The 23,425-nt window shown below is 42.7% G+C and overlaps 1 protein-coding gene across 1 annotated transcript; it reads left to right on the top strand.

The window, feature by feature from the left end:
* Window positions 1–439: 439 nt before the first annotated feature.
* PRSS23 (serine protease 23) lies at window positions 440–22,760 on the top strand. Its single transcript, XM_069969672.1, has 2 exons — window positions 440–709; window positions 20,320–22,760. The coding sequence occupies exon 2, from the start codon at window positions 20,335–20,337 to the stop codon at window positions 21,451–21,453; it is 1,119 nt and encodes a 372-aa protein (XP_069825773.1). The 5' UTR covers window positions 440–709; window positions 20,320–20,334; the 3' UTR covers window positions 21,454–22,760.
* Window positions 22,761–23,425: the final 665 nt, after the last annotated feature.

Below are 23,425 nucleotides of genomic sequence, written 5' to 3'. Positions count from 1 at the left end.
ACTAAGTGACTGGGCCAGTGGATGTAGTGAGTGGAAGCTGTGGTGCAAAATTAGGGTAACATTCAGACTAAATCCGATTTGTGTCCTTACTGTACTAGGCCTTATACATGAGCCCCTATGGGTTTGTACCACTGCTCCCAGCATCTCCCTGGCACACTGTGGGCACAATACTTGCTCCCTAACATGCATCACAATGAAATATTCTGAGAGAGCTCCCATGTGCCAGCTCCATTGTGTTCCCCCCCCCCCCCCCCCCCCCCCCCCCCCCGCATTGTCCCCCCCGCCGGACTCATTGTATGGGACTTAGAGGGGCAGATTACAGGCAGCACTTGGTGCACCAGTGTCAGGACAGCCCTGCGCTGGGACACACACTGCTCCCACTGGAGCTGTTTGTTCTGGGCCAGGAGCCTGTGGGTGGGAGGGATCACGTGACTCTGCACTCACACAGAGAGAGAAAAAGTTTTCCCTGCAACTCAGAAAAGTTTTCAGAGATCAGGAGCAGCAGCAGAGAAGGGTCAGAGACAAGAGCCACCTGCCAGCTCCAGCTACTGACCCCCACCCAGCTCTATGGGCATTGCCAGCCTCCGCTGCCTGGATGGGCACACAGCAGCACAGGGGCTGTGACCTGGAATAAAAGCTCCCTGCCACTGGAGGGATCTGGAGACATGATCCAGGGTTTCCTACGGAGTTCCTTGCACTGAGATTACTGGTGAGTCCTCCACGCCACATCTGTAGCCCAGTAGCAATGGCCACCCTACCAGCCACTAATAAAACAAAGCAGATGTAGCAGAGCTGACTTTGTCGTTGGACCGTCTCTTTTGTGCGTAAGCGGAGGTGATGTCCCTGTGACTGAACCACCCTCGACACATCTGTGCCAGGTTCATGTCAGATGTAGCAGAGCTGAGTTTGTCATGTGGTCGATCACATCTGTGCCAGGTTCATGTCAGATGTAGCAGAGCTGAGTTTGTCATGTGGTCGCACACATCTGTGCCAGGTTCATGTCAGATGTAGCAGAGCTGAGTTTGTCATGTGGTCGCACACATCTGTGCCAGGTTCATGTCAGATGTAGCAGAGCTGAGTTTGTCATGTGGTCGCACACATCTGTAGTTTTGCAGATGAGGGTATTTCGGTGCTGTCCCCCTTGTGGTGCCGCTGTTCTCCCCGTCGGCAGCTGATTGTAGAGGGGCTTAAGCCCCCCGGGGGATCAGCTGACATCTGTGAGGGGACCGCATAGTAAATGAGAAAACAAAGCGTCGCCGGACACACATTGAAATCGATGATGGTCCTTTGTTTTTAGTGGACGCCTGTGGTGCTGTAGAGAATCGTAGCCCCCTGTAGGACATGTGAAAGGGGGGCTCCACAGCTGACACCCCATCTATCTCCTCGAGCTACAAGTGATTGACTGACAATGCAGACCCGAAAAGCTACATGACAAACTCAACTTTACTATACTTATAGCTACGTCATTTCTCTTATAGCTACGTCATATAGATACGTCTATCTATCTATTTACAATCTATCTATCTATCTATCTATCTATCTATCTATCTATCTATCCATCTATCTTCTATCTCCTATCTATCTATCTATCTATCTATCTATCTATCTATCTCCTATCTATCTCCTATCTATCTATCTTATCTATCTCCTATCTATCTATCTATCTATCTATCTATCTCCTATCTATCTATCTATCTATCTATCTATCTATCTATCTATCTCCTATCTATCTATCTATCTATCTATCTATCTATCTATCTATCTATCTATCTATCTATCTATCTATCTCCTATCTATCTATCTATCTATTTATCTCCTATCTATCTATCTCCTATCTATCTATCTATCTATCTATCTATCTATCTATCTATCTCCAATCTATCTATCTATCTACACAACGAAGTTCTGCAGCACACCAGCGTCAGGTGAAAAAAGGTGATATTTATTGCATGTGGCAAAAAATAACAGAGAGGATGCTTGTGTGCTGCGGAACTTCGTTGTGTATCTATTGGGATCCCTAGCCAAAGGACTTACTCTGTACAGCACCCGCTGCTTGGATTTGGAAGTGCGGCCTTTCTCCTGTCTCTATCTATCTATCTATCTATCTATCTATCTATCTATCTATCTATCTATCTCCTATCTATCTTTCTATCTATCTATCTATCTATCTATCTATCTATCTATCTATCTATCTATCTATCTTTCTATCTATCTATCTATCTATCTATCTATCTATCTATCTATCTATCTATCTATCTATCTATCATCTCGTGATCCCAGTACATTGACAACCTCCGCTCTGCTACACCATGAGGCCAATAGAATATAATCTATAGTCACAGGTACAGGTGAGGCACCAGTGTTTATGGAATTTCTTGCATAAAAATATTTACAACCAATGGGCGAGGGCCTCCAGCACAGGAGAAGAAGCTCTGTACGAGCTGTAGAGGTCACAGTCCTCAGGGTGGAGGAATTTCTGAAGGATATAGATAAAGCGTAGGGTGCGCGGCGTGATCACATGTGATGTCATGTACATAGGAGCCAACGCACATAGAACAACTAGTAAGAGACATCATATTGGAAATCAGACATTGCTGGGGCTTCACGACTGGTGGAAAGAAGTGCTGATGTAGCAGAGCTGAATGTGTTGACATTGACTGCATCCATAAAGCAAGCAGATCTATCAATACTGTCCAATATGAGAGAACACTAGACATGACTGGTGGAAACTACATCAAATTTATCAATGGCGCTTTGCGTGATAGACGACGCATCTTGGGTTCCTATATAACAATGTTTTGGCGCCAAATTGTTAGCACACAATGTTAATGTTTATGTCCTACTTCACTTAGCCACACCCCTTTTCCTATATAACACACTGTAATATCATCATGGACTGTGCCAAATAGCAAACTTGTCTCTACTACATATGTGCCTAATAGAAGAATTGGCAGATGAAGCAGAGCTGAGTAAGATCCTTACATTTAAAAAATACAATCTTATGCTGCGTTTACACGGAGCAATTATCGAGCGAATTTGCACGATATCGACCGAATTCGAACGATAATTGTTCGTGTAAACGCAGCGAACGATCAAGCGACGAGCGAGAAATCGTTCAATTTTGATCTTTGAACATGTTTTCAAATCGTCGTTGGTCGTTCGCAAAAAATTCGCAGATCTTTCCGTGTAAACAGTCGTTCACTGATTTAACCTATGTGCGAGATAGGCTTAAGCGATCGCAAAACGATTTTTCCGTACGATACAGTATATCGTTCCGTCTAAACGCTGATCGTTATATAAAAAAAAAAATCGTTACTTCGAAATCGTTCATCGGGCGAATTATCGCTACGTGTAAACCCAGCATTAGGTGATATCATTTTGAATTGTGCCAAAGAGCATATTCAGCTCTGCTACATCTGATGATGGAATAAGGCAGAGTTTGTCATTTCGCTCTTTGAGGCTGCATTGTTAGAGCATCTGCGGCCTCTATAGAGCCATAAATAACACATTGTTATTATAACGTGGGCCAAGTGACAAACTCGACTTTGCTACATCTGCATATAATGAAAGGAATTGGCTAGAGACATTTAACTATTACCAGAGCAAGTGACAAACTCAGCACTGCTACATCTGTGTTTTAGGTATATTGTAAAATGACTTACAGTATTGAAAAATAGCTATAAGCATATATATATATATATACCAAAGAGTACGCTTAGCTCTGCTACATCCTTTGTAGTAGTATGTTATGGTTATGACTATGTGCAGTAGCAGCTTCACCTGAATTCTATGCAAACCACAAGAGATCAACATGGATTATGCCAAAAAGCAAACTCAGCTGTACTACGCCTTTGCTTCGGTGGAGCATCATGACAATGTGTATATTTTTTTGAACATGTAGAAACACAGATTTTAGCAAATTGTGCCAGATGACAAACACAGCTTTGTTTCATCTGCCTGTAATAAAAATCAGCTGGCCAAGGTAATACATGCAGCAGGGGGTGGGATGTATAATTTTAACCCTTTGTGGGCTACATTGATAGTTTGATCGCTCATATGTGGCCGTAAAGTGTGCGCAAATGACAAACTCAGTGCTGCTATATCTTAAATGGTGATACTGAAGTAGGTTTTCCTGCAGAATATACAGAACCCAAATCTCAAGGTGAATCTTGTACCAAATGACAAACTCGTCCCATTCAGTGAATAGGTTTTACAGGCAGTATGCCCAAAACGTGATTTGTGCCAAACGACAAACTCAGAAGCCCTACATCTGCATATAAAACCATACAAGGAAGGCAGGGTTACATGATTCACTGTCTCCAGGAGAAAGAATGCTGGCAAGGCTGCGAAATTAGTGGGTGAAAATACTATATGATGGAATGCTGGGATGGCAGGAGAACGGGGACATTTCATAAGAAGGAATGTTGGCGACGGGGCAGCGGTGCCCTCCCTAATACACTGCATACAGAGTGATGATGGGGTGATGGGTAGACACAAATAGGGATACAGTATATGAGATAGAGTGTAGGTTGGTTGCTGAGTGGGTAGTGTATGTGAAGATATTGGTGGTACATTAATGGGTAGTGTATATGGAGATGTTAGTTGTAGTGGAGCAGATAATGTATGTGGAGATATTGGTGGTAGATTAATAGGTAGTGTATATGGAGATGTTACTAGTAGTGGAGCAAGTAGTGTATGTGCAGATATTGGTGGTAGATTAGAGGGTAGTGTATGAGGGGGCCATTGGTAATAGATGAGTGGTTGGTGTATGTGGTAATGTTGACAGTAAAATGGAGGCAGTAGCTGGGTACTTCATGTACAAATTTTGGTTGCAAGTGAGTGGGTATTGTAGGTGGAGATGTTATTAGTAGATAAGTGGGCAATGTGTGTGGAGATGTTGGTGGTAGATGAATGGGTAGTGTATGTGGAGATGTTAGTAGTAGATGAGTGGGTAGTGGGTGTGAAGATGGTGGTAGATGAGTGAGTAGTGTATGTGGAGATGTTAGTAGTAGATGAGTGAGTATTTTATGTGGAGATGTTATTAGTAGATGAGTGAGTAGTGTATTTGGATATGTTAGTGGTAGATGAGAGAGTAGTGTTTGTGAAGATATTAGTAGAAGATGAGTAGTGTATGTGGAGATATTAATCGATTAGTGGGTAGTGTATATGGAGATGTTGGTGGTAGATGAGTTGGTAGTGTATATGGAGATGATGGTGGTAGATGAGTAGGTAGTCTATATTTAGATGTTAGTGGTAGATTAGTGTAGAGTGAGTGTGGGGATGTTGATGGTAGATGAGTGGGGAAAGTATGCGGAGATGTTGGTAGTAGATAGTGGGTAGTGTATGTGAAGTTGTTGGTGGTAGATGATTAAATAGTGTATGTAGAGATGGTGATAGTAAATGAATAGGTAGTGTATGTGGAGTTTTTAATAGTAGTAGATGAATAGGTAGTGTATGTGAACATGTTGGTGGTAGATGAGTGGGTAGTATATGTGGAGATATTTGTAGATCAGCAGGTAGTGTATGTGGAGATGTTGGTGGTGGATGAATGGTAAGTGTATGTGGAGATGTTAGTAGTAGTGGATCAGGTAGTGTATGTGGAAATGTTGGTGGTGGATGAATGGTTAGTGTATGTGGAGATGTTAGTAGTAGATGAGCAGGTAGTGTGTGGAGATGTTGGTGGTGGATGAATGGTTAGTGTATGTGGAGATGTTAGTAGTAGATGAGCAGGTAGTGTGTGTGGAGATGTTGGTGGTGGATGAATGGTTAGTGTATGTGGAGATGTTAGTAGTAGTGGATCAGGTAGTGTATGTGGAGATGTTAGTAGTAGATGAGCAGGTAGTGTGTGTGGAGATGTTGGTGGTGGATGAATGGTTAGTGTATGTGGAGATGTTAGTAGTAGATGAGCAGGTAGTGTATGTGGAAATGTTGGTGGTAGATGAGTGGGTAGTGTATATGGAGATGTTGGTAGACTAGTGGTTAGTGTATGTGAAGCGTCTGCCATGATCAGTGTTCGTCACATGTATTATTTCTTGACTCCGTGTAACTTTAGTCATTGATATAAGATGTAATTGAGACTCGACTCTTTCTTCTTCTTCTTCTGTTAGCTGACAACATGTAATTCTGCCTGAAGGACGCCGCTTTCTTATTTCTGAAAGCTTTGACAGTCATTTTGTGTTTCGCCTTATGCAAAAAGAAAACCCTTCACAATATCACTTACACTCGGAGTCATTCCTGACAAGTGATGGGAGAATATTTCCTGTTAAATCAACCTTCCTATTGAACACTATGACTGAGGTCTATAGGTTTTTTTTCTGCTCAGTTTTATGATTTTCTAGGGATAGTTCACACCCACGTCTGTGTCCAAATCAACGCGTTTCGGCATATAAAAAAAATCCAATTTCCCACTGATTTCAATGGAACTGTCTACACGACAGTGAAAATTTTCACATTGGATTGCTGCAGATTTTTGGCAATGTAAAATCCACATTTAAATACAAATGAAAGTCCCCCAATTGCTAGATAGAGCTGGGAGAAGAGCATGGCTGAGCGCTTTTCTCTCCAATTATTTTTTTCTTGCATTTAAAAAAGGTTCCATAGACTTATAAGGGGGACTTAGTCAAGCATTTTGTTGGGGACTTTAGCGGTCACTTCTCTTGACTTTGTTGGGTCGGAAAATACAGATTCCCAATGTCTAATATCTAAAAAAAAAAAAAATTAAAGTGAGAGTAACGCTTTAAAAAGGCAGATTTCCTCGATTTACTATCAAACAAACCCTATAGGTCTGTGATGGAGCCAGTGCCAGATTACTAGACTTTCTAGATTTAATACTCCATATTTAAAGGGGTTATCCAGCGCTACAAAAACATGGCCACTTTTCCCCCTACTGTTGTCTCCAGTTCAGGTGTGGTTTGCAATTAAGCTCCATTTACTTCAATGGAACGGAGTTTGAAAACCCCACCCAAGCTGGAGACAACAGTAGGGGGAAAGTGGCCATGTTTTTGTAGCGCTGGATAACCCCTTTAAGAAATTTATTTTATCTATAGGAATATACCTATTACTTTCAGTAGCTGTCCAGTAATCCAGAATATATATTAAAGGGGTTTTCCAGAATTTTAAAAAAACATGGCCGCTTTCTTCTAGAAACAGCGCCTCTCTTGTCTTCAGTTTGTGTGCGGTATTGCAGCTCAGTTCTACTAAAATTAATGGAGCTGAATTGTAATACCACATACAACCTGAGGACAGGGGTGGCGCTCTTTTTGCAATAAAGTAGCTGTCCTTTGTAATCCTAGATAACCCCTTTAATCTGACTTTTAAAACATCCCTCTGATGCTGGACTGGATGCTGGATAGTATCTATTTAGTCACTTGTCCAGTAGACATCCGCTGAGCTTGACCCAATGTGATTGACATTTTATAAGTAGGACACAGTCAGATGGTAGATTTATACTCTGAAGGTCTTAAAGAAAAAAGTGATTCCTGATGAGCTAAATTGGTCCGTGAGCACTTGTTATTCGTTATATCAGTCCCAGAGAAAGTTGGGTTATTATAACTAATTCTGCCACCATTACAGGTGGAACGCAGCTCTCCTGGGCAGCAGATATGTCTAGCTATGCGGCAATGTGCAAGGAGAACTCCACTCTTTTCCTTCCTTCACCATTATTGTAGTCAGTCTCTACTGAAGGTCTATCATTCTATCCATGAACCAGGAAGCTCAGGCTGAACAGTCTTGCAAAAGCGTTTTTGATCTCCACTCTTTCGCTTGTTTAAATTTTTTTATACAAATGTTTTTGCATTGGTGTCAGTCTCTACTGAGGTTTTATGATTCTCTTCATGAACCAGGAAGCTCAGGCTGAACAGTCTTGCAAAAGCGTTTATAAACTGCACTCTTTGGCCTGCTTCACTTTTACTAATCTTTCTGAATCGGTGTCAGTCTATACTGTAGTTCTGTCATTCTACTTGTGCACCAGGAAGTTCAGGATGAACAATCTTATGTAGGTGTTAGAAACTGCATTCCCTAAATCAGGGGTAGGGAACCTTGGCCCTCCAGCTGTTGCAAAACTACAACTCCCATCAGCTAAAGCTTTCACAATCCAGGCATGATGGGAGTTGTAGTTTTGCAACAGCTGGAGAGCCAAGGTTCCCTACCCCTGCTCTAAATGGAATTGTGCCAAAAATAAAGATATTTAAGATGACACTGTCTCTTTAAAAAAACTTTTGATTGTCTGGGTCTGAGTATTTAGACCCCACTAATTGCTAAGACTCTCCCTGCTCTTCCATAGACTTATATTGAAATTCTGTAATGGTCACAAAAATGTGAAAGAAGTTTTTTTTTCACTGTTACAAATGTCTTCTGTCCTAGGACTATAAAAGCAATGCCACACTGGCCCACAGGCTGTGCGCGGTATTGCAGTTCATCAGTCGATTCAATGTAGCTGAGCTGCAATACTAGACACAACCCATAAACAGGTTTTTATTTTTTGCTGAACTACCCCTTTAAGGATTGGAAAAGTTTGCAAGCCTTAAAGGGGCTGTCCAGGATTGGAGGAAACAGACTCTTTAAGGCTTGACAACTTTTCCGATCCTTAAAGGGGTAGTTCAGAAAAAAAATAAAAAAAATAATAATAAAAAAAATACTTCAATTCAACTGGTTCCAGAAAGGGCCAGACATTTGTATTTTACTTTTAACAAAACATCTCAAGTCTTCCAGTACTTATCAGCTGCTGTATGTCCTGAAAGAAGTGGTGTATTCTCTCCAGTCTGACACAGCGCTCTATGCTGCCACCTCTGTCCATGTCAGGAACTCTCCAGCAGCAGCAAATCCCCATAGAAAACCCCTACTCCTCTGGACAGTTCCTGACATGGACAGTGGTGGCAGCAGAGAGCACTGTGTCAGACTGGGAAGAATACACTCCTTAATGCAGGACATACAGCAGCTGATAAGTAAGTTTTATTAGAAGTCAATTACAAATCTCTGGCACCAGTTGATTTGAAAGAAAAAAAATCTTTGGTTGAACAACCCCTTTAAGAGGTTAAAACCCCTTTCTCCTCTAAACCTCCAACGCCAGGAAAAGGTATTTTCCCTCCATCCGAAATAATCCTAGTTCAAGGACTTTGTCTGTAGGTGTGACCTGAAAGCTATCAGTTCCACCTTGTCAGGTTTCAAAGGAGAACCCCGCACTCCCTGTCTCCTTCAATTACCCATTGATAGGTTGTCACAGAGCTAAGCGCTCTCCTTCCCCCTGCGGCTGCCTTGGTTTACCTGTAAGTTCTTAAAGGGCCAGTCTGTCACCCAGCCTGGTATGTCGCGGTAGCGGCGACGCTACTAAATACCTTGTGCAGGGTGCGTGTCATTCACACACAACCTAATGCACTAAAACTTTATTTGCCCGGTGACTGGAGATGGGCGATTGTTCGGCCATTGTGAGCGCCATTCTGCTCCGCTCCAGTAGTCGTCCGTCCGACAAAGGCGAATGCTTTGGTTATTTGTCTTTTTGTGTTTAAAAGACTCTTTTGTGTGGTTTTCTTGTTTGCGGAGTTGGGTCCCTGTCAATCAATCTCCCCGGCAGCTTTTATACTTTTTTGCCTTTTGTGGCCGTGTATATCATTATCAAGTCTATTTGGATTGTTCTTCAAGCGGATAGAACTTGGGGGACAGCAGCGCGGAAAGCAGCTGGGGAAAAATACAATAGAAGCCCCCTACTAAAGGCGGGGACATCAAGGAGACCTTCTTATCAATAAGGGACGGCAGACTTATCAGACCGACTATTATATGCATCAAAGAGTCGCTGAGCAAGCAAATCCTTAAAGGGTTTCTATCTATGTCGCAGTGATGTGTTTGGATTGGTGGAGGTGCGAGTGCTGAAACAAAGGGGCAGAAGTGCTCAGCTCTCCTTGTACTCATACAAAGTCTTATAGACTGAGCGCTTCTTCCTCTTCATTTTATAAATAAATGGGGGTTTTATGACCTGGACGCCAACCAATCCAACTTCTAACATGGCATAGTGATGCTTTTGGATTGGTGGAGGGAAGAAACAAAGGGGCAGAAGTGCTCAGCTCTGCTCCGCTCTCCTTGTACTCATAGGAAGTCATATTGAGCGCTTCTTCCTCTTTATTTTATCAATAAATGGGGGTCTCATGACTTGGACCCCAACCAATCCAACATCTAACATATCATAGTGATGTATTTTGATTGGTGGAAGTGCATTTGCTAAAATAAAGGGGCAGATGTGCTTAGTTTTGCTTCACAAATACGATCATAAGTAACGATTATCGTTCCATGGAAATGAGTGAACGTTTTCAGGTCTTTCGCAATAGCGGTCGTTCGAGATCGTTAATCGTTAACGATTAAGCGAACGATAATCGTCCGGTGGAATAGGGCCCAAAGGGGCAGACGTGCTCAGCTCTGTTCCTCTGTTCTGTTCTTGTACTCATAAAAAGTCTTATAGACTGAGCGCTTCTTCCTCTTCATTTTAGCAATCAATGGAGGTCTCATGACCTGGACCCTAACCAATCTAACTTCTAACATGTCACAGTGATGTATTTTGATTAGTGGGGTTGCAGTTGGCAAATAAAACAGGCAGATGTGCTTAGTTTTGCTCAACTTTCCTTGGAGTCATAAAAAAACTTATAGACTGAGCGCTTCTTCCTCTTCTTTTTAGCAATCAATGGGGGTCTCATGACATATGACAATATAGCGTATCAGCAAACATCATGTAACTTGCTTTTTTTCCAGTACCCTCAATGTGTTGGTTACACTACCCCAAAAATGTTTTCTATGGGGATTTGCTACTACTCTGGACAGATCCTGACATGGACAGAGGTGGCAGTAGAGAGCACTGTGTCAGACTGGACAGAATACACCACTTCCTGCAGGACATACAGCAGCTGATAAGTACTGGAAGACTTGAGATTTTTAAATAGAAGTAATTTACACATCTATATAGCTTTCTGGTACCAGTTGATCTAAAAAAAAAAAAAGAAAAAAAAACAACAACACCGGAGTACCCCTTTAAAGTTGCACGTATGTATTTTATATGCATCTTAAAAGCCCCAGAGGTAAATGATGTGCTTGGAGCTCAGTCATAATGTATCTACAGCCATTCCACTGGTAGTCACTCAAACAGTTGGTTGCTAGGCAACAGGAACTAACACACCCTGCAGAATACATTAAGGTGGAGCCGCAAAAAGAGAATTCTAGGAGAGATCTCGGCTGATCGTGCTGCACGGATGATCTCTCCCCAGTCTATCAGACATGGTAAGCACCAGGTTGTCTCTGGTACTGTGCCCATCAGGTGCCCAAGGAGCAGTCACAGTTTCCAGTACGTAAACCTGAGTCCTCCTGGCACGTAGGATTGGTCGGGAGGACCTTCTTGCCCACTAGTCTGGTGCAGGATGAAAAGTTGTGAAGAGGCCGATCTGAGCTCGAAATCATCTGCTGTGTAAACCCAACGTACAAGTCCTTAGAGAGCACACACCCTGCTCACATCCGCACTCACTGACTGACACAGTGTGCACATTGCTGGCAGATGCTGCAGGAGACGGAGTTCACCACCTTATCGCCTATGTAAGGGTGGGTCCTATTGTCCCTTTTAAGAAAAATTGCACACATTTTTTTAACATGGCAGGTACTTACATTTGATCTATGCAGAAGCTCCCTATACATTGTGTAAGACTGGATTCACACTGCGTTTTTGCAATCCGTTTTTTTGCAAAAAAACAAATGCATTTGTGTTCATCCGTTTTGATCCGTTTTTCCATTGACTTCCATTGTAAAAAAAAGGGATCCATTTTTTTTAACGGATATTTTTAACTGATATCTCTGGTTTGACCTGTATCCAGTGTCGGACTGGCCCACCAGAGGACCGGAGAATCCTCTGGTGGGCCCTCCCGCTTTAGAACCTGCACTAACACTGACTCACTGGTTGTTTCTCATTGGTTCTTTATTGGTGGGCCGCCAGGATCATTTCCTTTGGTGCAGGGGCGGATTAACTTTACCATAGGCCCCGGGCTGCTCACCAAGCCTGGGCCCCCCCCCCCCCCCACTGTAACTATGGCAGCACCAGCCTGACGTTCATAGTACAGGATAGATAATGTCATGATGCCCTGATTTGTGCAAAATTGCCATAAAAAAACTGATTTTTTTTTTGCAAATCATAGCGGAAGTGTAGCCAGGAGACAGTACACCACTGAAAGTATAAGTCTTTTTGGGTGGTCATGGGCCCCCCAGGAGCTCAGGGCCCCGAGCTGCCACCGGGAAGCCCCTATTATAATCCACTACTGCTTTGGTGGGCCCCAGATACCCCAGTCCAATACTGCCTGTATCTGACTGATTGTTCTTTATTGCATTTCTTTGTTCTGCCTCATCTTGTGTTTCACTTACCTAGTGAAGGGAATGTTTCCCTGTTGTCACCGACCACCCAGGGTCGGGCTGAAAAGCAGACATGAACAGTCTTGGGGGCCTAGGGCTCACACTGCCTGTTTTCCATCCAGATCCCAGACTCCCTTGCGTTTTTGCAAAAAACGGATGGAAAAAACGGATGCATTTGTGTGCATCTGTTTTGATCCGTTTTTCCATTGACTTCCATTGTAAAAAAAAAACTGATCAAAACAGATCCATTTTTTTTAACGGACACAAAAGTAGTGTCAGCTATGTTTTTGGGTCCGTAAAAAAAAAAAAAACGGATCCGTTTCAAGTTCAAAGAGGTCAGAAGTGTGAAAATGGCCCAATATACCTTGGCTGGTAAGGAAACAAAGGCGCCTCTGCTGGAAATTCTTGATGCTAATAAAATATTCCGCTTCCTTCTATGAAACCATCTTGTGCCAAAATAAAACCCTCCTGACCCTGGAATTTAACAGGCTTTTGTCGCATCAGAGATATTAAGTAGTTTTACATTTAGAAAGATGTTTTTATTTAAAAAAAAACACTGTAGCTTGAAACTGTAGCCTGGGTGATTCCTAACATATCTGTAAATCACTAAATTTACTAAAAATGAAAAATACCTCTACAGTCTTGGCCACTCTCTGCAACTTTGGTCACTTTCTGCAATCTGCTGTCCACTGCTTATTACTAAGAGAAATCTGTCTCTAGTAACAGCTAGATCTGGTCAGAACACAGGAACTGGGGATGGGGGCTAAAAATGTGCTCCTTGCAGAGGAAGGAGGGATAGAGCCTGGGCTGTGTGCATGCAAACTGAGCCAGTCTACCTTCTGAAGAAGAGATACACTGATTTGAGGTCAATCAAGGCTTTTATCTCATCTTCTATAAAGTTCTGTTTTCCTGTGTAAATGCAGGTGTACCTAAAGTGCTGTAGCTTCTTAGCAGCTGCAGTTCAGTGCTTAATGTAACCTTTTCTTTGATTCTGCTCACATAGCACCTTGCAAACCCAATGCGTCAGTAACCCCTTCTCCCTCCGCAGTGCCAGCCGGTTCAGTGCACTTTTATCAGCACTGTGTCATGGTATAGCAGTCAGGAGTATGTGCTGTGACCAGAGAATTAGAAGAGTTATCCAGGTTGAGACAAACATGGCCTCTTTCCCCCCAGAAACAGCACCATTTTGTTGCCAGTTTGGGTGTGATTTTGTAACTCAGTTCGATTCAAGTGAATGGAGCTTCATTACAAAGCCACATGTTTTTCTAAGCCTGGATAACCCCTTTAAGGGAGGAATTGCCTGGGTGTGTACTACTGGCAGACAGCTGTGGCCTTTTCCCCGGAAATGGAAAGAACAAGAATTAGGAGGAGCGTCCCTTTAAATGCAATATGTTTACATGCTAGGGAAAGGTGAGTGACTCATCGCAAGGAGTCAGAATGTATTACCTTAGAGTATATATATACGCTGCTGTTCCACATTACTGCCTCGGGGATGGATTTCCACATCTTAGGTAACAGCTCAACCTGTCTCCTCCAAAACCTTTGTTCTCTACTGGAGTATTGTTCAGCGTCTTGGCTGCTCATCTGGTTCCCTGTGAAGTCTGCCAGAGAAGTATATGACTGAGTTGTTGAGTAGGGCAGGAAGATGCCTCACTTTATTTCTAAGCTGAGTCTACATGCTATGCACTGTTACTTGTAGATTTTCATGTGATTTTCAATTGCTTAAAGGGTTTGTCTAGAGAGATGAAATTGCGTTGCTTACTTTCAAAAACAGCACCACTCTTGTCCTCAGTTTGGGTGTGGGCTTTTGCAGCTCAGTCCCATTGAAGTGAATGGAGCTGAATTGTTATACCACACACAACCTGAGGACAGGGGCAGTGCCGGACAGGCCCACCAGAGGACCGGAGAATCCTCCGGTGGGCCCCCAGCTTTAGAACCTTCACAAACACTGACTGACCTGTTGTATCTCACTGGTTCTTCATTGGTGGGCCCCCAGATACCCCAGTGCTACACTGGACAGGGATGGCGCTGTTTTTGCAAAAAAAAATAAAAATAAATAACTGACCTATTTACACAGTGACGTCCTTCATGTTACAGTGACTGATGCCAGATACACAAGGACAGGATATAATATAATAGAGAATAAATTATAATAGATTTGTATTACTGTCATGTCCATGGCACTGCGCTTTATATACAGAATAGAATAGGATTGTATTATAGTCACGTCCACGGACATCCTTGAAAGTGTAAATGAGTCCATGGCTTTATGTTGTGCTATATGCACATTACTAGTAACTTACATAATACCTATTCAGATCGACCTTGACAACGTTACTTCACGATACCGTATCTAGATCCTGTCCACTTCCGTCCAACTCTACCTGTTTATCCGACATTCTTCACAACAGAACAAATATAACCTCTCCATATACCTGGGCTGTGGAATTATACAGCTGTATACCTTCTGGCCACTTTAAGGCGTCACTATATACATATATATATATATATATATATATATATATATATATATATATATATATATATATATATTATATATATATATATATATATATATATATTTATATATATATATATTTATATATATATATATTTATATATATATATATATATATATATATATATATATATATATATATAAATACACACATGAGCTGCTTTCTTCCAGAAACAGCATCCCTCAGGTTGGGTGTGGGCTTTGCAGATCAATTCCATTGAAGTGAATGGAGCTGAATTGTAATACCAAACATAACCTTAGGACAAGGGTGGAGCTGTTTTTGCAAGAAAGGCTTTGTTTTTTCTAATCCTGGATAACCTATTTAAAGGGATTGTCTGCTTTATCAAATAACAAATTATGGAACAATGCGTCAAAGGGGGCTGTAATTTTCTAGTTAGAGCAGAAAACAGTACAAGCAGTGCCTCGCTTTCTCTGGAGGACTAACAAATATCTCACATCTCACATATCACAGACAGCTATTTGGTTCAAATGAAAATGGTGTAATACCTTATTTCCCCTGTGGAGGCACCGCAGGAAAATTGAGAACTTTTTATCCTATATTCCAGATGACCCAGCATCTATATTGGGACTAAAGCGGAACTTCCAATCATATAATATAAAAGAATACGCCATTAAAACACGGGTCTCCTACTTCTAGTGGGTTAAAGGGGTTATCCAGCACTATAAAAACATGGCTTCTTTCTTCCAGAGACAGCCCCACTCTTGTCTCTAGTTCAGGTGTGGCTTGTAATTAAGCTCCATTCACTTCAATGGAACTGAGTTACAAAACCTGAACCCAAACTGGAGACAAGAGTGGTGCTATCTCTGGAAGAAAGTGGCCATGTTTCTGTAGTGCTGGATAACCCCTTTAAGCTCCCCTCCATATGGATATCAACTATGGGAATAGCAATAAATGAAAATACCTCTATTATGAGGGTAGGTTGACACTAGAGAATCCACACAAATTTTTTGGCGGAACGTGGAATCGGCCCGGCTATAGAATGGTGTCTATGGAGCCACGGAATCCGCCGGAACTTATCCGCGCTGATTCCATAGTCTCAACCTACCCAAAAGCTGGAGACAGATAACACAGGACCTGCCATTAACAATAGGTTATAGAGAAATCTCAGCTCCTCCCTGTGCAGTGAGACATCACAGAGCATGCCCACTACAGTCAAATTCCTTATATCAAAGTGTACGCAGTCATGACAATCTCTGGATTGGCTGTTGCGGCAGCTCTTTCTGGGCTTGCTGGGAGTTGTAGTTCTGCAACAGATTGAAGTTGCTGACCACTGCCCTGTACATGTCCAGATTCCATCCTTGATGTTAGTCAGACTATCTGTTCTGCCGAATGACTTTGTGAAATATTTTACCCTACGGGAAAGACAATACAATTGGGCCCAGCAGAAAAAGCAATAAGGCAGGGGAAGGATTCGATACGCTCGGAGGCGAGGGAAATTCCTGGCGGCCGTCAGATTCCTGACAGCAGGTTATTGGCTTATTGGTTATTTAGATCCCATAGTTGTGTGTAATAGGCGTGCAGTCTACTCAGCAACACCCTATACAACGTGCGGGGACCGCTCCTCATGGAATTTACCAGCCGCTTGTCTATAGCAATAAATGTATGAATGGCCAATGCTCCTTCCAAAGTAAAAACTTCCGTCACTGTCAGTGATTTAGCACTATAATTAGTATTGACGTTCAATGCCGAGACCAGCCACTTCTTATATGGACTCACATAAAACGCTTGTAAATTTAGCAAAAATCTACATTTTCTTTGCAGAATTTAGCCTGGAATCATTTTAAGCTAATTTGGTCATTTAAAAAAAAAAAGTGTGGCAGGATGTTAGGTAAAAGTTGCTGTACGTCCTGCAGGAAGTGGTGTATTCTCTCCAGTCTGACACAGTGCTCTCTGCTGCCACCTCTGTCCATGTCAGGGACTGTCCAGAGCAGTAGCAAATCCCCATAGAAAACTTCTCCTGCTCTCTAGACTGGAAAGAATACACCACTTCCTGCAGGACATATGGCAGCTAATAAGTACTGGAAAACTTAAAATTCTTCTTTATAACTAAATGATTCTTTCTCTTTGAGCAGCGCCATCTACTATAATAGTACCCCATGAGTCTAATGCTTAAAATAACACCTATGGGCGAGAAAATAACTATTATTTATAACTTATACTGCGTCAGCAGCCATAGTGAAGTAGTCAGAATGACGGTATAATTGTTGAGTGTGTATAGTCCGAGCCGGCACAAAATCCTGGGACGCTGGAACTAGTGTGTCCAATATCTGAAATTCAAGATGTGTAGAGAATATTCTGCAATTATTTTTAAATGTAAGATATATATATAAAGGGAATTTCCATTGATACTTCACATGTGCGTTGTCCTCCTCCCATGGGAACTGGAGTGACTCATTCGGGCACTGGATAAGGGTGATGGCTCATGAAAGTAATTGTCATCCAGGCCTATAACCTTATGGACAGGACAGGGACTCCTATAAATACGAGATCTGTTTATGTACTGTAGCTCACCATGCGGGCCCAGGGAGAAGGACATACATCTGGTCCCTCTTTACTGATTGGCTGAGAGGGATCACATGACCCTTTACTGGTTGATTCATTGGATGCAGCTGTGCCCTCTGTCCAATGATCCTTAAAGAGACTCTGTCAGTAGGTTTATGGTGTCCTATCTCAGGGTAGCATAAACTAGTGACAGAGAAGCTGAACAGAATGATGTATCACTTACATTGTTCTGTGCAGCTGATCCAGAGATCTCCTCCTGAATAACATGGACAATAAGTAGTCCTCTCCATTATGTGCATGAGCCCAGTAGTCCTGTATATTCATGAGAAGCAGAAAACTCTGCCCACCAGCTGCTAATTGGCAGTTATCTATTCATGCTGTGTATAGGCAGTCAACTGTCAATCAGCAGCTGGAGGGCGGGGCGAGGGGTGTGGCAAGAATCCTATTCACCTGCATATTAGGAGAACGGCTGAACAGAATAATGTAAGTTATACACTAATCTGTTCAGCATTTCTGTGACTAGTTTATGCTGCCCTCATTTAAGGCAGAATAAACCTAGTGACAGATTCCCTTTAAAGAGCAGCTCACAATTGATTTACAACTTTCTATAATTCCTGTCTATAGGGGGCAGTATTATAAGAGTAATTAGTGCTAGTGTAGTTAAAGGGGTATTCCTATCTTAGGATATGAGATGGGATTGGACTGCTGGGGTCTCAAGAATAGGGGCCCTAGTATCCTGGTAGAATGGAGTGGAAGGTCACAAATGCGTGTCACCACTCCATTCATTCTCTGTAGAAGCTGCCGGAAACAGCCGAACACTGTACTCTGTTGTTTACGTGGCTCCCTTAGAGAATGAATGGAGCAGCGGTGGGCATGTGAAACTTGGGTCTCCATTTTCGATAACATGAGGGGGCTACAGCAGTCAGACTCCCCCATGATCAGCTTGTTATGGATTTGGGATAACATTGTCAGATGGGAATACCCCCTTTAAGGCTATTCTGCCAGAAATACCACCATTGTGCTTTACATTGCAGCTGAGCCCCATCCAAATAAATAGGGGTGAGCTCCAATACCAACACTGTGTACTACTTGTCCATAGAGCCTGTGAGGATGAGACCATAAGTTTCAAGTGATAGAAATCCTGGAGTCTTAGCTGCCTCCTGTTCTTGGTGTTGACTTTCCCATGTAATGGAGCAATAATACGGTCATAAATCTTGGCCCGTGTCATGCGTAGCTGCCCCATATGATGCACCCATTAACCTCTCCACTTACGGATACATGAAGTCTAATGGGCTTTGTGCTCTGTTGGTGGGCTGTATATAGGGCCATGGCCTCGAGGTCCTCAGACCCTGACTAGATGTATTTTTGTAAAAAAAAAATTCCCAGAATGTGTTTTTACTCCCATGAACAGATGCGGTTGATGCCACAGATGGCACGTACAAAAAGTATAACCACAGGGCTTAATAACAAACGTTAGGATGGCCCTTATGGTGTCAAACCATAGATAAAATATACAATGTGATGCCCGCACATTGATAGAGATAAAGTATGCAGCTCTCTGACACCACCTTATGGAGGTAGCCTTCCTTGCAAGACAGTTTTTTATTTAAATAAGAAGCCTAAGGACATGACACATTACCCCTATGGCCTCTCTACAGCTAACCAGCACCATGCTCTGTGCTGAAGAGGGACAAGAACACCACAACAGGTAATTTCTCCTTCTGGTGAGTATCTGGTTTGGCTCATCCTCACTCATGTCCTTAAAGGGACTCAGTCACCTCCAAAACATCCACTGAACCCAAAACGAATGGATAGAACGGCACCAACACGGGGAAGCCGGTGCCGCGGCCCTTTTTTTGAACCATGGCCCGGTTCCTGTGTACAGCACCCTTCTATTCACGGGCACCAGTTGGGGTGAAGCACTGGAGGCGGGCTGGTCTGCCCCCAATTGGAGAAAACCAGCCCCTCTATGACGCGGCTCCATTACGCGGCACCGTTATATCCATGGTCAAGACTTGATGGTACATTCGCTTTAAGTTATAAGTAGACTATACATTATTAGAGTATACAACGCTAATTCTATATCTGCAATTTTTTTTACCTTTCTATGTTCTGCTATTCCTTTGCTATTAGCCCACAAGTGACGGAATATAAGTCGTCCTCTCCATTATATTCCTGATCTAAGTAGTCCTCTCTATGCATCAGCATGCCCATTGTGTAGGCTTACAGCGGTGACATATAAAGGAGTAGAAAGCTACAAATTACAGATTTGGAATCAGCGTCATTTATCCTACTTACAGATGACTTTAGTTTAGGGTTTTGAGGAGGGTGGGTTGGAAGTGACAGAGTTCCTTTAAGCTTCTTAATGGAGTCAAACAATAACCTAAAGAGAAAGCTACCCCCAAAGGCTGGTACCAGAGAGCTGCTTTGCATATGTTTCTTCCCTAAATTCCTAGTGGTGAATGAATGGCCTAAAAGTCTCCACTAGTGTTAAGCAGACTTGAAGAAACTGTCCGGACTCTGCACGTCTCCGAACCTAAACACTCAGCATTTGATTCCCGGCATCTGGAGAAGTTTTATGCCCCCCTAGGGAATCCTGGAAAACATGGACACCCTCGGTTGGCACCCAACTCTAGACGCCAGGAGCGTTTGGAGAAGTTGCCGAACCGGGGCAGTTTCCCTTATTCCGCTCAACACTATTCTCCACATATCTTTATGGCGCTCTCTCCAAGGGAAAACATAACCTCTGTGGTCCCACGATAGAAATCATGCACACAGAGATATCTTACCATACAGATAGCAACTTCTTCAGCCATGCTCGAGTTGTGCTCATCTCTAGTGATTATTATTAATGATAATACTGATATCGTTTTTTAATTATACTAATTATCAATTTCCTTTTTTGCAGATTGAAGACCTAATCATGGTGGGAAAGGTATCCGCAGCTTGTGTCCTCCTGTTCCTGATATCCTATGTGGATTGTGACAGCTCTAGTTCAAAACCAACTTGGCCAACGTACAAAGTTCCAGTGGTTCTTCCTCAGTTGACCACTGGTCTGGCGAAACCGCACTTTGATGCTGAACCAAGGCTTGATGTACCAAGCGCATGTGGCCCAGATTGTCACAAGCATTACCCAATGCCCACTTTGGACCAACTAAAAGACAACATGGCATATGAAACCTTATATGCCAACGGGAGCCGCACCTTGACGGAAGTGGGAATTTACGTCGTTGCCAACAATGCAGACACTGGAAGGAGCCATGGAAAATCTCGACGTAAAAGACAGATCTATGGATATGACAGCAGGTTTAGTATATATGGCAAAAACTTCTTACTCAATTATCCCTTCTCAACATCTGTAAAGTTGTCCACTGGTTGCACTGGCACGTTGGTAGCGGAGAAACACGTCCTTACGGCCGCCCATTGCATTCACGATGGCAAAAATTACGTCAAAGGGGCACAGAAGCTCCGAGTGGGATTCTTAAAACCCAAATTCAAAGATGGAGGTAAAGGCGTCAACCAAACAAATGCTGAAAAAATGAAATTCCAATGGATTCGGGTGAAAAGGACCCATGTCCCAAAAGGATGGATTAAAGGCAATGCCAATGATATCGGCATGGATTACGACTATGCCTTGTTAGAACTTAAGAAGCCCCACAAGAGAAAATTCATGACGATCGGTGTAAGCCCCACCGGGCGACAGCTGCCAGGTGGAAGGATCCACTTCTCCGGCTTCGACAACGACAGACCTGGGAACCTGGTATATCGATTCTGTGATGTCAAAGAAGAAACCTACGACCTCCTTTACCAGCAGTGTGATGCTCAGCCCGGCGCCAGCGGCTCTGGAGTTTACGTCAGGATGTGGAAACGGGACAAACAGAGATGGGAACGGAAGATTATTGGGATTTTTTCTGGGCACCAATGGGTGGACAAAAATGGTGACAAGCAGGACTTTAACGTAGCGGTGCGTATTACCCCTCTTAAATATGCGCAAATCTGCTTTTGGATCAAAGGAAATTACATAGATTGCAGGGACGGATAATGCAAAGATTCCAAAAATTTCAAAGAACTTTAACTTCATGAAAGGCCAATGTATGAATGTATTGTTCAGCCAATGCAACTTTTTCTTCTTTTTAACCTTGTCAAACGAAATGAGAGTCTGGTGACATTGAAAGACAATGGGGACGTTTCGACTTTAGCTTCATTCACGCTTCTAATAAGTCTCCAAGATGCGTATTGACAAGTGGAGTGGTTTCCTTTTGTTTTTCCCATAGAAGCTTTGGCATAGTTAGTGAAGACTGTCACTACTGCCACAAATCGATTGGAGACTCTCTGTAATGGGAATCAGAAGGTTTTCTTGATGGTTGCCAATTGCTTCATAATATATAATATGCACTGTTTTTGTGTCTGTTTTATAAATTACTATTTTCCTACTGAATGTTTTTTTTTCTGTAGATGAGAAAAAGTTATTTTTTTGTAATGTCTGCTACCCATTTTTCCCGTTAGTAGCTTTTAATCTCAGGATGTACAAAGTACACAGATAGACTATTCAATGTTATTATTAGGATTTCATTTGTCATTGATTCATTCTTCATTTCCTATTCCAACATGTTCAACATTTGTGAAAGGGAAAAGCATTCTCCTTACTACTTTTTCTCCTTGTTGCCACTCAGAAGAGTCAGTCAAATTTTAAAATGGGATTTAATCAGTCCTTTTCGGGATTTAAAAAAAAAAAGACTTCAAATATTTTGACACCTTATGACAAAAAGTTTATTTGGACAGAATACCAATTTTTCAATCCTTACTGGAAAGAATTAGAATTTTTAAAACTTTGTTTTCATAGAGGCTGTGGATATAGCTCCCCCTACACACACTTTAAGGCCATGTTCGTATAACGTATGTTTCACATAAATCACGGCCGTTGTTGCAATTTGCATTAGAATAAATGGAATCCCGGCCGGAGCGTATACACATAGTACAGTATGCGCTCCGGCCAGGATTCCATCTGGCCGCACCAAAATCTGACATGTCAGTTTTCTGCGGCCGCTTTTCATTAAATAGAGGCCGCAGAGGCATGTCAGTTCACACAATGGAGCCGCCAGAGCCGCACATTGTGTGCAAATGTCAATTGGAATGCGACTGCATCCCAATTCATCAGGAATGAAGCTCACCCAGCCAGTACTACAGTACCAGCTGGGATGATCTTCTCTGACACCGGCCCTTCTGTGACACGGCCAGGTTACAGAGTGGCCCGTATCTTACGCCTTGTGAACATGGCCTAATAGTGGATTCTTTACACTGGTCAGCAACTATACCATTAGTTTAAAGTGTTGTCTGTTTTTGGCTATTTTTTTTTTAAACCCTTCTCTTGTATTTCACAAGAAGTTTATACCTTACACAGAAGCATTTAGCATGGCTGAGCATTCCTGCATTCTCTATGTGGAGGGGAAGGTTAAAGTGAATGTTTTTTCATTGCCTTGTCGGCACTGGCACAGTGATCCCGATGGTGCAAGCCAATTTTCAAAATGCCACCCAGTTCTTATGCTTGGTACAAGTTTCTTCATGCACACCGGCCTGGCGTCCCCAGTGTAACAATATCTCCTCCCCTCAGTGAGGCATCACCATTAGAATCAAGCCTGGCCGCGTCACGGAGGGGAGAGAATAGCTTTACATTGGGGACAGTGGGCCCTCCTCCAGTGCAAAGAGCGGCCCGCTGCACTTGAAGAAACCGGCAGCAAGCGTGGGAGCCAGATGGTGTTTTTAAAAATGGACTGCGCCACCTGGATCTCCGCACCAGTACTGAGAAGTGGAGGAACGAAAAATTCACTTAGGAAATGGTACATTCGCTTTAAGCTGCAGTCAGAGAGCTCTGGTGTGGGCTTATCTCTTCCAAAACAAAGGCCACCATCGACCAACATCATCTGTCAATGGCTGGTTGGGAGAGCCCCATATACCTTATACTGACAGTGGAAGCTGCTGCAAGCTATGTGCATGGCCAACAAAAGTATAAGGTG

Source organism: Dendropsophus ebraccatus, chromosome 5 (genome assembly GCF_027789765.1).
Source record: "Dendropsophus ebraccatus isolate aDenEbr1 chromosome 5, aDenEbr1.pat, whole genome shotgun sequence".
Classification (NCBI taxonomy): Eukaryota; Metazoa; Chordata; class Amphibia; order Anura; family Hylidae; genus Dendropsophus; species Dendropsophus ebraccatus.
The sequence above is the reverse complement of the archived record's forward strand: the minus strand, read 5'-3'. Positions and strand labels throughout refer to the sequence as shown.

What these genes read in the sequence shown, in the direction of transcription:
- PRSS23 (XM_069969672.1), top strand. Translation starts at nt 20,335, where the DNA reads ATGGTGGGAAAGGTATCCGCAGCTTGTGTCCTCCTGTTCCTGATATCC.